Source organism: Furipterus horrens, unplaced genomic scaffold, assembly GCF_987537825.1.
Source record: "Furipterus horrens unplaced genomic scaffold, mFurHor1.1.pri manual_scaffold_11, whole genome shotgun sequence".
Lineage (NCBI taxonomy): Eukaryota > Metazoa > Chordata > Mammalia > Chiroptera > Furipteridae > Furipterus > Furipterus horrens.
In genome coordinates this window covers 47,943,659-47,957,418 of record NW_028327181.1, presented here as the reverse complement: position 1 = coordinate 47,957,418, position 13,760 = coordinate 47,943,659, and the positions used below count along the sequence as shown (strand labels likewise).

The 13,760-nt window shown below is 41.8% G+C and overlaps 1 protein-coding gene across 1 annotated transcript in view; it reads left to right on the top strand.

Annotated features, from left to right (window-relative positions):
• The first annotated feature begins 11,245 nt into the window (after positions 1–11,245).
• Positions 11,246–13,760, top strand: part of COX10 (cytochrome c oxidase assembly factor heme A:farnesyltransferase COX10) — a 117,278-nt gene continuing 114,763 nt past the window's right edge. Inside the window, exon 1 of the mRNA XM_090291936.1 lies at positions 11,246–11,376. Within this exon, the coding sequence (XP_090148062.1) occupies positions 11,334–11,376 (43 nt within the window). The 5' untranslated portion in view covers positions 11,246–11,333. The remainder of the gene's footprint in view (positions 11,377–13,760) is intronic.

Below are 13,760 nucleotides of genomic sequence, written 5' to 3'. Positions count from 1 at the left end.
GGATGGTGCCAGCTTTCCTGGGGAGACATGGCTACCCAAACACAGGCATAGTGTGGGGGTCTGTTAGCCCAAATTCTTATCTTGCTCCAGACTATTTGTTCATTTTGCATATGTGACAGGGGCCGGGCAGTTAACCAAAGGTGTTTTATGTTTTTTTCCCCTGTTGGGAACTTTAGTCCCCCACCCCTTCCAGGCCTGGGGATAAACACACAATCTCAAGGTTTTCCTTTTCCCAGCTGGTGGAGATGACACACACAGACTTTCAGGGGCTACCCCCTCAAGTAATAGGGACCCAAATCTTTGGGGACTTGGGGCTCAGGACTGCTGGGACAACAGGTGAGACATGTCTTCCTCTGCTTTTAGTCTCCTGTATTAAGTTCTTTGTTAGATTGCAATGCTGAGGGCCCTGCCTTTGTTTCCCCTCTGATACTCATTTGACTGTAACAGTACTTCAGTGTGACAGTACTTTTTCATTTCATGCACATAAACTAATTACTAAAATCCTATGACATACCAAATAAATTATATTTTTTGCTGATCTGACAAAAAAATTAATTTTGATTCATTCACACTGGATGGCTATTGTGATGTTGGCTGCTGGCATATTTAAATTCGACAGTCTAAGGGGTAAAAGGTCAATACCCCTGACTAAGCAGTCAAGTAGTGCACGCTCCAAAAGTTCTCGCAGCACAGCAGTGCGCTACAGCACACAGGCTGAAAGTCGCTGGGGGTTCTCCCTTATTGCTCATATGAGATGCAAATCTTCCCCTGTTTTTAACCGTCTTTTAACTTGATTAGTGGTTTGACACACAAAAAGTGTTTAAAATTTTTAGGTTAAAAATGTATGCATCTTTACCTTTCTGGATTTTATTATTTAAGATATGATTAGATTATCCTTCCCAAGCTTATATTTTCTTCTATTAACTCATTTGGAAGTTTCAATCCATCTGAAATAAATTTTGGAGAATAGTGTGAGGTACACACATAACTTTTTTTCCTCCAAAGGGATGATTTAGTGGCTCCTACACTGTTTCTCACATAAGCACTCTTTTCCATACTGACTTAACATGCTACCCTTATCTAGATATGCCAAATACTTCTATATTCTTTAGTCTGTTGTTAGAGTTTTCATTCTCTTCCAAAGACCTTTCTACCTATTTTGGGGCAATTACCACCAAGTTATTTCAGCTATTGGAGGTTTAAGTACATTTTAACACCTTAACAGAGAGACCTACCTTACTCCATTTTATTTTCTGACTTTTCTTTGCTATTCTTGCTAGTTTATTCTTCAAAAAAAGCTTTGGAATCACTTAATTAGGTAATGCATCTGAGATTATGTTATAGCCATAGATTACATTAGAATTAACATTACAATTTTATCTCTTCTAATACAGAAAGGTGATATATCTTTCATTTTCTTCTTTTTTTTTTTTTATGTTCCCACAGTAGAGGAGTTCTTGTATATTTCACTGCTCGCCTACAGTTCTGAGATGCATTTATGTTGCAGTTATCAATATACTGAAGCCATTTGTTTAGTTCTGATGATGGGCTGGAAGTATAATACATTTGCCATTTATGATCAGAGGGAATCAAGAGGCATGTGAGTCCTTTACACACATGCACTCTCTCTAAGGTAGTGACCACAGAGACCACATACTAAGAATGGTGGCATCACAAGATTGAAGCAGTCTGGGTCTTTCAGTTATTGCTTGGAGGATGGCCGTGTTGAAGAATCACTCAACCTGCATCAACCTCTAAGCGAACAAGAGGTAAATCTTTCATTTGTGTCATGTCATTTAGATTTGAGGACTTCTTGTCACCATATTAGAATCCTTTAGTCAAGTTTGTAAAGTTCTTATTAGTTTATGTTTAAATATTGATACCTATTATTACTGTGACAGGGGAAATCATGTTTTGATTTACCATATTATTTTATACTAGATAAGTAAGAGAACTGATGGGGGGGGGTAGGAAATTCACTGCTGAGCCTAAGAACTTGTATTCTTGGTTGTAGCTCTAGCCCACACTTAGCTAGAGCCCTAGGGCAATGCTCCAAGGCAGCACTTCCCAACTGGAACCCACTCCCTCAGTTTTAAGCCAGCTACACGGCTGCCCTGCTTTACTGAGCCTGTGAGCTCATTCCAAGTGTAAATGTGATCGAATACTTCAAGTAGCCTCTGTGTCTGTACCTGATATATTTACTCCCAGGTTCTGCTTGTCCTGGCTCTCAGCCCTTTTTGTTCTAAGTTTGAGGAGGGAGGTATTGATTGAATTTTGCTTACTGGCCCCTCCTCTTTCTCCACACATGAGTCTCCCACTTTATATGTCATGAATCATAAATCGATGGGTTCTATTCTCAATCGGGCCTCATCTTACTCTACTTTGCGGAATTTTTTACAAATTATAGCCGAATGGGCACTAGCCCTGGTTTCAAATGCAGACATGTTCTTCTCACAGAGAATCTGAGAGGGAGAACTAAGGACATGTGCATGTACAAACATCATTTTGGACCAGTGGTCCTTTCATGGACATTTCCAGGAGAACTGGAAAAGACTAAATGGAAACCCAGATGTCGGTGGAGGGAACAAGTTATCTTCTACCTTCCACCATACTCTGTGTGTGGAAGAGAGTAGCACTGAAAAGATTTATTTTCCCACTGAAACTTGCCTCAGAAAATGGAAATGATTACAGTCAATTTCAAATAAAATTTTTCCCTCAGTTGCATAAATCATGAACGCTGGCCAGAACTCATTTTCATTTGATGTCGTCTTTGTGTCTCAGGCAGGTCTCCGTTTTCAAACACCCATTCATGGATGAGATCTTATCTGTGGAAAACTTTTTTCACTGTTCTGGGGTAAAATATATTAAACGTGATTTTTTTTTTTTTTTTAAGAAAGCTAAACTATTCCACTTAAACAGCTATCAGATTATATCCTTTTAATATTTTTGGCATTAAAATAATCTATCTTTTATGAAGCGATTATATGTATATTACAGATGGTAGTTTCATTTGTTTTAAACCCTTTTATGAAGTTAAAAGTTGGCACTCCTATGTTGGTTTCTAAATTATTCTTGAATTTTTTTCTGGTCTATATAATCCCAAACCCTATGAACCACTGGAATGTATCTTCAAATAGATTTTCAACAAGTGGAATATTTTCTGAACCCTTGCATTTCTGAGAATGCCTGCCTGTCCCACTGAAAGACAAATTGCTGGGTATAAAGTTCTTAGCTCATAACTTTTCCCCCCTCAAAACCCTGTGGAGTCATTTGGCATCTACTGTTGCAGAGGAAATATCTGAGACCAACCCAGAGTTTTGTGCTCTTGTAAATAAGTTTCTAATGAATAGTTTCAAGATTCTTTTTTTCATTTTTATTATACCTTCTCCTTTCCCAAGGCATTGCAATACAATTTCTCCAAGTGCAGACCACTGGGATAGGATACGTGGTGGCTGGTGGCCGATGGGCCAGTTTGATGGGCCAGATTCTAGCATCACTTAAGTTCAAAACTAATTCCACACTTACTAGCCATTGTATCCTTGGTAGTGTTATGGGATGAATTGTGTCCCCCAAAAGATATGTGACATCCTATACCCCAGTACCTACGAATGTGACCTTAGTCAGACATAGGGTCTTTGCAGATGTGATCAAATTAAGGTGAGGTCAGTAGGGTGACCCCTTATCCAATATTACTTACGTCCTTAAAATAGCGAAATTTGAACACAAGACACACACACACAGAGAACGTCTTGTGAAGACAGAGCCTAGAAGGAATGTGGCCATGTGAAGACAGAGGAGGAGATTAGAGTTTTGCTGCCACAAGCCAAGGAGGCTACAGGAAGCTGGAAGAAGCAAGGAAGACTCCTCCTCTAGAGGCTCTGGAGGGAGATGGTGCTGCCTACACCTTGATTTCAGCTTTCAGCCTCCTTAAATGGGAGGCAATACATATGTGCTCTTTCAAGCCACCCAGTTTACAGAACTTTGTTAAGGCGGCCTTAGGAAACAAATACAGATTTCTCAAACACTTTGAGCTTCAATTACTTTAGATTAAAAAAAATATGAATAATGGGTTAGTTATAAGATTATTGAGAAACTTAATGTGATTAAATGAGGTGAGACCTGTAAATTTTGGCACATAGGAAATATCTAATAAATAGAATGGGTTGTTTGTTATCAACACTGTCTCTACCACCATCACCACCATCATCACCCTCCTTGACAAGCCCTCTCTCCTGGAAACTCTTTCTTTTTTCTGTACTCTTAACATTTTTGTACAAAGCTTATGTGATTTTTATAAAATAATACCATTTTTCTTAACTGGATTCCAGGCCCACCCCCAAAGCCTTTTGACTCAGTAGGTCTTGGGTAGGCCTCTGGAAGGAACTCTCATTAAGTATTGAAAGTACAACATAATTTAAGTGATAGACCTGGTATTGGTATTCTGTTCTATAAATATGGAAACTGAGGTCAAAGAAATTGAACCCAAGTCAAAACACGTAAAATCAAGTAATTTTTTGAGGCCGAACTTCAAGAACTTTACTAGTTTGATGAAATGTGAAACTCTAGACTAGTAGGAAAAAAATGCCAGATAATGAGGACTCTATAATACATAAAATATGGGAGACAGCCCAGTATTAGGATTAAGAACACATGCTTGGGAATCAGACAGGATTAAATTCTAGCTGTGGCACTTACTTTTTACTTATGCAAACTTGGGAAAATGATTTAACCTGTTAAGCTCTCAAGCTCTTCATCTGAAAATGGGATTGTTGTGAAAAGTGAATGAGATGGCATGCTAAAACATCCATACACTATTGGTACTAAATAAACAGTACATTTGCAAACACGCATCAACATTTATTTCAAAAAAGAAATCAGCATCTTCATTTTCTGCTGTTGTCTTAAACACGCACATGAACATCCATTGATGAGAACTAGTAACTGATTTTAGAAAAGAAAGGATGCCCATGCTTTCCCGGTAGCTTATTGTTTGGAGAATAACTTCTCTGGATTTCTCTTACTAATTTGCCTTTAGCAAGTCTCCTCGTATCTTGGAATTCTCTATTTTTATAACATTGATGGGTCACTTACCAGAATATATACGATCCATTTTTGAGAGTTCCTAGTAGCTAAATATATAATGTGTACTCAAGGATTTATGGGCTATGATTTTCTCAGCTTAGTGCCCAGTAGGTTTTGTCACCTGCTACCCTTGGACCATTTCACCACTTTCTTCTCTAGGCTCTGAGCTGCTGAGGAGGACACCGGGGGAGGGACAGCTGCTTTCCTGATGTGGGAAAGCAGGACATTCTGGCATCACCGAGGCAGTTGGGGACACAGCAAATAGCAAAGAAGACAGGAAAATACACAAAATTGCTCCTTTTATGTTTGTATTATTTAAATAATTGTGTATTATATCACATTAAAACAGGTACCGTATTCAAATTTTTTATTTTTGTTAAACATGACGTGCATTTCAGATATCTGACATGATTCCAGCTGTTTCTTCAAGCCATCTGTCTTTGCTGTGCTTTGATGCCAGGTTGCTCAGCTCTGCTGCTGGATGAATGTATCACCGGGGATGCAATGGACAGGAAACCACACAGTAGCTTAAGCAAAACAATATGCTTGTAGCAGCGAGTCTGCAGATAGATGTTCCGGACTTGGTACAGTGGCTCAACAATTTCATCAAGAACCTGGTTCTATTTTCCCACTGTGTCTTCTCAGCATAGTTGTAAGCTGGCTGCCTGTGTCAGGAATTACACTCTCAGCCCTGCTTCCTGGGAATAAAAGGGGAAAGGCATGCCTGACTTTTGAAGCACTAAACAAAACTATTCCCACAAACCTTGCCAGCAGGTTTCTCCTTCTATCTCTCCAGCTAGAATTGGGTAATATGGCCACCTCTGGTTGTAAAAAAAAAAAAAAAAAAAAAAACTCTGGGAAAGAGTACCAGGCAAATGTGAATGAGATTACTCAGACTTGAAGTGATCATGATTCATCTTCTGGGGCTGGTTCTGCTTTCCGGATTTGGAACTGCACTTCTCACATGTGTTATGCCAAAATTCAGAGGCAGAATTGAGCCTGGGGGCTGGGGGGAGAGCAGCAGCAGCTTACAGCTGAGGTGTATCCCCTGATTGGAGTCATCTCGGACGGGGACTCAATCCTGGTGTTATCTGCCACCTTGGGAGAACTGTTAAGAGAACCTAGGCACTGATTTAAGCTACTCAAGCTCAGAGGAGGCTGATTTGTAAACTTTAATCTGTACACTTAGAGTGGAACATCTACTCAAATAAGAACTCACTGTGGTTCTCTGCTCTGGCTCCAAACCTACCTTTCTATTCTGTGCCTAGTTGTACTGAAGATAGGAGTCTGCAATCCACTCTCTTGAAAGCTCACTGTTCAGCTCTGCCAATAAGAGACAGCAATGTTGCCAGCCTGGAAGATGGAGTTGGAACTTCCTCCTCCTACCTCTCCCTGTCTGCTTGCAGTTCCGGGCGGCTCACTGCAATGCTTCTTCACCCCAGCAGCAGTAGCTGAGCCCAGAGGACAGTTTTTCTAAAACATGAAGAACCAGCTTTGTTAGGTCTCCCTCAGAGACCACAGCACCAGTAGACAATTTCTCCTGTTCCTCTAGGTTTCTCGGTTGTACGAATCCTAACACCTTCGTTTTTGTTCCCCAGCCATAGAGCTGGTAGTTGCTTCCTGCAGTTGCTTCTTCTGTGACACGACTGAGTTCTCTGTGTAGCCCTTCGATTACTTAGTTCATCGCTTCGTATGTGTTTATCTTGATGTTAAATTCTCTGTTCAAGTAACGGGTGTGCCTTCTGCCTTCTGACTGGACTTGACTCAGTGGCATTGTCCTGAAGAGACAGGCAGCCAAAGGCAGGGTCCTGATGAACTACTCCATGCCTCCCTACACCTGAGCGGCCTATTGCAGCAGAAGATACCTTTGCTAAGCCTCCAAAGGAGCACAAGGGCAGAGCCCATCTCATTGGAAGGAGCCTGAGCATCCACATTTTTCCAGGACCCCTTTTCAAAGCAGACATCTCTCAAGCAAGAAGCATAGACAGGCCTAACTTGTCACCACCGCTCCCAAAATCACAGGAACAGGGGAAGAAACATCCAAAGTGATGGGTAGGGGTGAGGAATACATTCCAAGAAGAAAATCTCAAGAGACCAAGTCCAAAGAGAAGATGTGAAGTTGAAACGCAATATTCTAATCTCGTTGACCCTCTCCCCAAAAGCTTCACTGTTAGCAACATGCCCAGTAATATCCTGGTACTTAACTTACCCGTGTTCACAATCTTTTTTGAGGACAGAGGTAACTTCATCCTAAAGGATATTAAGTAGAGTCTACTCTGGAGTACAAGGGATTGGTGAGAAACAAATGTAGTGAATACCAGAGCTAGAGAAGTAGGATGGTCTTTAGCAATACTTCCGTGAAGTTGAATAATTCTCATTCTCCACATCACAAACTGTGTCTACCAATTGGGGCTGACAGTATAAACTCATGGTGCCCTCACTCCTAAATAGCATAGAAAGGACACACAACCTTATCTTTTAAAAAGAAAAACTCATTTTTCTAGATTCTGAGTTCCATCAACTTCATCAAGCTGCATTATTACAAAGCATTTTTGAATAGCATAACCCCAAATTTTCCTTCTAAAAATACTCCTTAAAAACTATTAATTTTTATTTTTGCCACCTCTTGAAACTTATACGGAACCATTTAAGACTGAACTCTATCATTTTTTGGGCTATGAGCCAGGCATATTAGTTCAGAAAACCTCAATTAACAAGCGGAAATTTATTTCTCCCACATGTAGTAAGTCCAAGGCTAGTAAGGCAGTTCCACAGCCAGTAGGTACCCAAAGCTCCACCCATTTTATTGCTTTGCTGGCTTCCGTGTGATCACATGTGGCTTGGGTCTTGTGATCTAACATGTTGTTCAAGTTCCAGCCATCTCATCTGAATTCTAGCAAGCAAGTAAAGACTTGCTCTCTACAGTTAAAGACACTTAGAAGTTAAACACATCACTCTGCTTACACCCCACTGACCAGAATTAGTCACAGAGTGACACCAAGCTACAAGGGAGGCTGGGAATGCAGTCTTTATTCTGGACTTTGAAAGATGTAGCATCTACTCAGAAGTTGTGTCATATGATATAAAATTCAGCATATGTATGAAAATGCTCTAAGGAGAAACAGTTTAAAATTTTGAAGCAAATCCAGTACAGAACAAAGTGGGATTAAGAACAGCTCGGTTTTAACTAAGTGCTGAAACATTAAGGAAAATAGAGGAGCCATCTAATAACATCAATGTCTGAGACAAAATACAGAGCTTTATATTGATTATTTAGAATCATGCTTAAAAAAATACATAAGCAAGTACAAACTGTAATGACCAAATTAACATAAAATTATACTAGACAATTCATCTTTCAATAATTATGAGATAATTAAAATTAGGCTGTTAACTAAAAATGTTTTTAATCCTTTATTTCCATAAGCAATATTAACAAAATAAACAATTAAAAACATAATCTACAGAATACATTTTACTTGAAATGTAAATACCCCCAAATTCAAAGTGAAATAAATAAATATGCATAATTATGGGGCCCTACATCATTTCATTAGTGAGAAAACTACTGATAGAATGAGGGACAAAAAGACAATGAGATGGAAAAAATGTTGGCCTGCGGGGCTGGAGACAAAGTTTTATCACTTAAGAGTAAATTACTTAAAACTGTCTGTACCTCAGTTTCTAAATCTTTATAAAATGAGAAGTCTGAGCTGTATGGCTAGGAGGCCTAGCTCGATAAGCCCTATAACTCCACACTGACTAAAGGGCAAAGCTTATAGGTGGTATTTTTAAAGGACTCATCCAGAAAAAGTCTAATAAAGCAAGGCAGTTTGAAACCAGGTAGTCTGAGTCGCCTTAGAATAAAAATTTTCAATACGAGTATACTCCAACCTCCAAGATTGCTTGTTCACGTGCTTGGCTTTGTGAGCGTGTAAGCCTAGCATTTCCCGGGTTTTCATGGCATTGAACAGCAATACGTCTCGGTCCACAGTAATGGATTGTGATGGGTCAGGATAATCACTGCAGTTTTCTTGTTTTCTCAGCCTCCTTGCACGTGTGTATGGACAAGCCAATGTATATGGCCATGAAACCCTCTTTTCAGAAGTATCTCCAGGGATCACTTTTCAGGAGAGTATGATTGGTGCTGCTAACCTAGGCTAACTTGATTACAAATATTAGCCAAGGGGAATACATTTCCTGACCAATCAAGCCAAAATGTACTCATGTTTTAGGCATCTCACCCATAAAACACTCACTCTAGTTTCTCTCAATAAATAGTAACCTATGCATTCATTTGTGTACTTGATCATACCTTGGCCCTGTATTTAGAAAGGATTTTAAATGAAGGAAAAATCAATTGGCCAAGGAGGAACATTGTCTATTAATCTCCTTGTCTATTATAAGCGTAGAGAATTTGAGAATTCCTATTTTATGAATATATGAAATAGAACATTCATGTTAATCAACCATTTAGACAGGTGTTTTAAAAACAAAACGGAAATCCAGTAATTTTCAGGTCTATGTGCACAAATCACCTGTGGTGCTTTAAAAAGAAAAGTCCAAGTCCCTTCCAACCATGCCACACCCCTTCTGATTTAATAGGTCTGAGGGTGGCTCAGACATCTGTAATTTTTAAAGTCTTATAGGTGATTGTCACAGGTAGCCAAGGTTAAAATACTGTGCTTTATAAATCACAAAACTGAGACCCTCCAAGATGCTTAGCTGAATAAGGCCAAGTGTCCTGGTGGAAATAACACTGTAACAGGTACAGAATTCAGCAACTAGGTAACTGGAATGGTCACTTAAACCTCTTTGAGCCTTAACATGTTATTGATAGAGGATAATATTTGCTGCCGATAAAAACATCACATTTATAAAAACATTTGAAAAACTTTAAGGGGTTTCAAAACTTTGAACATAGTATTTACTTCCTTTTTAATTTATTTTCTCTTCATGTACCTTTTCCCTTCCTTGCATGCAGGAAAAATCTGTTCCCGAGTACCAAGTTTAAATCTGAGGCCTCACCTGACCCAACGACACAGGATTGCTACCTCTGTTTTCGCAGCACTTTCTACCCCACCTCCTCGCAATGACTCCTTCATTGGCAAACCCCGCGCCCCTACTGGTCTAGTGTAAGCCCCTACAGCCTCTGGGGGAACCTTGTGTTTTTCAGCATCCCCTCTGCCGAGCAATGTTAGTTGAGGTGACTCCAATGTTAGCTATCACCGTATCGCTGAAGGCCCTTACAGATGCCAGCTGCCTAGTTCTTCTTTTTCAAAGGCTGACTCTTTTTTCTTCCCTGTACATTAACCGTGCAACTCCAACAGGAAAAGCAGCTGAGGGGAGGGCTGCTGAGACTTGCCCTGGTAATCCCTTCACTTGTGATAACTTATTAATGCTTGTATGTGGTAGGCACCTGGCAACTCCCTGGAGAGACATTAATTCTCTCATTCATCTTAATGTACATATTATATATACACACACACACACATATATATATGTATGTGTGTGTGTATATATATATACTATAATTATTCCTGTTGTACAACTATAGGTTCAGAGGACTTGAGCAATTGGCTCAAGCAGGTCACAGGCCAGGAGGCGGAGCCAAGACTCAAATGCAGATCTCACTCCAGAGCCCGATATTTTAACCATCCGCACCTTCTTCCTCGTGAGATATTCTTGAGCCCCTTCCCCGGTGCGGACCTGGAACACGCAGCCTCGAATTCATCGGTCCTCCCGTCTGACAGCGAATTCAGTAAAGCTGTAATTGTGATTAGGCTGAACGTGGAGGCACCGTCCCAAGAACCACTTCTTCTTGGCGATTCGGACACTAACAAATATCCCAAAAGGAACTTTGAATCGCCGCGAACATTCCGCGGCCAGGTCCTCCCCCGCGCAGGCCAGCACTCGGCTCCAGCCCGGGGACGCCGGGAACCTCTGGGGGCGGGAGGCGCGGCCCCGCCTTCCGCCTCGGGCCTTTCCTTCCGGAGCACGTCGCCACACCGAGCTCCTCACGTTTCCCGAAAGAACCCCGGGCCGCCAACTTCCAGTCCAGCATTCTCACGCGGGTCCCACTAAGAACACCTTCCAAAATCACTCCTTCACTTCCGCGTCCCGCTCGCCGGAAGTGACGGACCGGAAGCGTCTTTTCTCCTACGGGGGGCGGGGGGGGAAGGTGGCGGCGCCCAGCAGCCCGTGAGGAGAGAGGACACGGGGTTCGCGAGGAGCGGCCAGACTCGTGCGCTATGGCCACGTCCCCACACAGTCTCTCCGCACGCCTCCTGACAGGTACTGAGTCGCTCTCGGGCGCAACTTTGGGGCAGTTCCCTCCTTTTTGCCAGCACTACACCGTGGTTCCGGCTGGCTGCAACCTTGGGAGCCCTTGGCGAGGTCGGCTGGGCATCGGTTGTGGGGATGTGACCCTTGGAGTAGCTTGAAGTGAAGAGGCCACGGAACTAGGGTCCGGTGGTGCACACGCTTCCGACCCGCTCCCCTGGCGGGGCGGTAGGTGTCTGGGGCTTCTTTTGACTTTCATGGAGCGGAGACTGGAGAGAGGAGACGGGGCTCCAGGAGCCATTCGGCCTTTCAGAGCCTCAGTTCGTAGGCACGGGCATGAAGGGACAGCGGAAGCGCTGTGCCCCCACTCACAAGCCTTCCAGTGTGAAAGGGTCATGATGCTAACGACGATAGTGAAATGATGGTGACAGCTGCAGACAGCGGGCCGTGGCTGCAGACTTAGCTCGGTACCCTTCAGCGTGGACCGACCCTCTTGTCATCGTCCCACTTGAAAAACCTGTAACAACTTTATCTTAAAGGTGCGACGTGCTTCCTTGCACATAGCAAGGAAGGACTTAGCTCAGAAGTCACTTTTCGAGCCGCCTACCCTGCCTGCCCCATCCGAAGTGGAGCTCCTGCCCCTCTCTTCTCCCATCACCCTGTATCTCTTATGATGGTTAGCACAGACAGGCCGTGTTTATTCATAGAGCGGCTTATCATGTGTTTCTCCCAGCTGGAATATAAACGTTGTGAAGGTAGCGACAGGTCTCCGAGTCACCTCTGTGACCCCAGGGCCCAGGACGGTACGTGGTGTACATTGTTGGCTCTCGGTAGTTATTTGTGAATGAGTGAAATTTGCTCTGATGGAGTTATTAAAGAGGACGTTGAGAATTACTTTGCCCCCAGTAGTTCGGGATGATAACTAATGAGAGGAATGTGTTGCTCCTGGGCCATATCGGGGATGGATAGGAGAATCCAGGGACTCCTTTTTGGTCAAATCCCAGAAACTTTTTTTAGGTCCTATGTATCACAAGCTCTCTGTACTGCCTGGCAATATTGGTCACTGAATGTATGAGATTCTTTTCTTTTTTTTCTTCTTCTTTTCTTTTTCCTCATGGCGTTGTTTTATGGGTCTTTTCTGGTCTGTGTGATCTCAGAGCAAGTGATCGGCCTTTTCTGGAATTGAATTTACTCATCTCTAAAATGAGGCAATTGAATTGGGTGATTTCAAAGGTCCCTTCTGATTCAAAAATGGGAAAGAGGGTGAGAAGTGGGAGCGAGTATAAATGAAACAAGATTGGCCTTGATTTGGCAATTGTTGAAGCTGAGGGTAAAGCAGTAGGGCTCATTGTATTCTTCTGCTTTTGTCTGTGACTGAAGTTTTTCATAATGAAAATTATTAGTTTTTAGGTCTGTGGTTCTTTTAGAATTACTTGCCACCTTCTACCATGCCCGACTTTGAGTGTTCTTTGATCCTGACCCTTTACACTCATTCTCAGAGAGCTCAGCCTTTCTTTGGGCTTGAGTTATCACCTCTGTATGGAGAGTTTTCCGTTTCAGGTCCTCAGACTAGCTCTGTGTCTGCCTTTCTGTCCTGAACTTTCAGCTTTTTGTAAGATAGTGCCACTTAGCTGCTCAGAATTCCCCAGTTCTAGTGAGTGGGCTGCATATACATATGGTCCACATGGTTTGTTGCTGGATCAGTCTTTTCAATGCTAGTAAGAAGGAACCGGTAGACAGCTTAGCTTCTTGAAGCTACGAACATCATTGCCAACAAATCTGCTAGTAAGTGGTCTGTATGACTTACTTTGATCCACTTGGAAGATCTACTACAAGAGCTTGGCATGGAAGCAGCGTGGTGAGAAAAGGAGGCAGAGAGGTAATTTGAAACTATATTAGGTATCTAGTGGTCGTGTCTGATTTTGCTTCTAAAAACTCAAAGTACTTCACAGCCGTTAAAATAAAATTCAGGACCTTCAGTTACTTGTCTGTTCAACTCATTCTCAAAGCCGTGTAGTCATGACTTGTTGATGGTGAATAGTGGATATAGTCACGTGTTTCCAGATTTAATGTAGCTATTGTGAACCCTGTGTAGCTTCAAATCTAAATTTGTTCACATAGAGCTGAAATGTCTTTGAATTCCTGGGCACCAGTTCATACAAATGTACATGTTTTGACTAAATGAAATGTTTTCATCATTTAAAAGTACAGTTTCCTGGCTGTTTATTTACTTATTTATTTTTTCCCCTTACAACCATTCTGTAAAATCTCAGTTTCACCCATTTAGTCATGAGAGATATTTTTTCACGTGGCTCTTTCCCTTCCAGCAACATGCATTTTTCACTGGACCCAAAGAACTAAAAACTGGTTTTAAAATTAAGGTCCAGAACAATAAA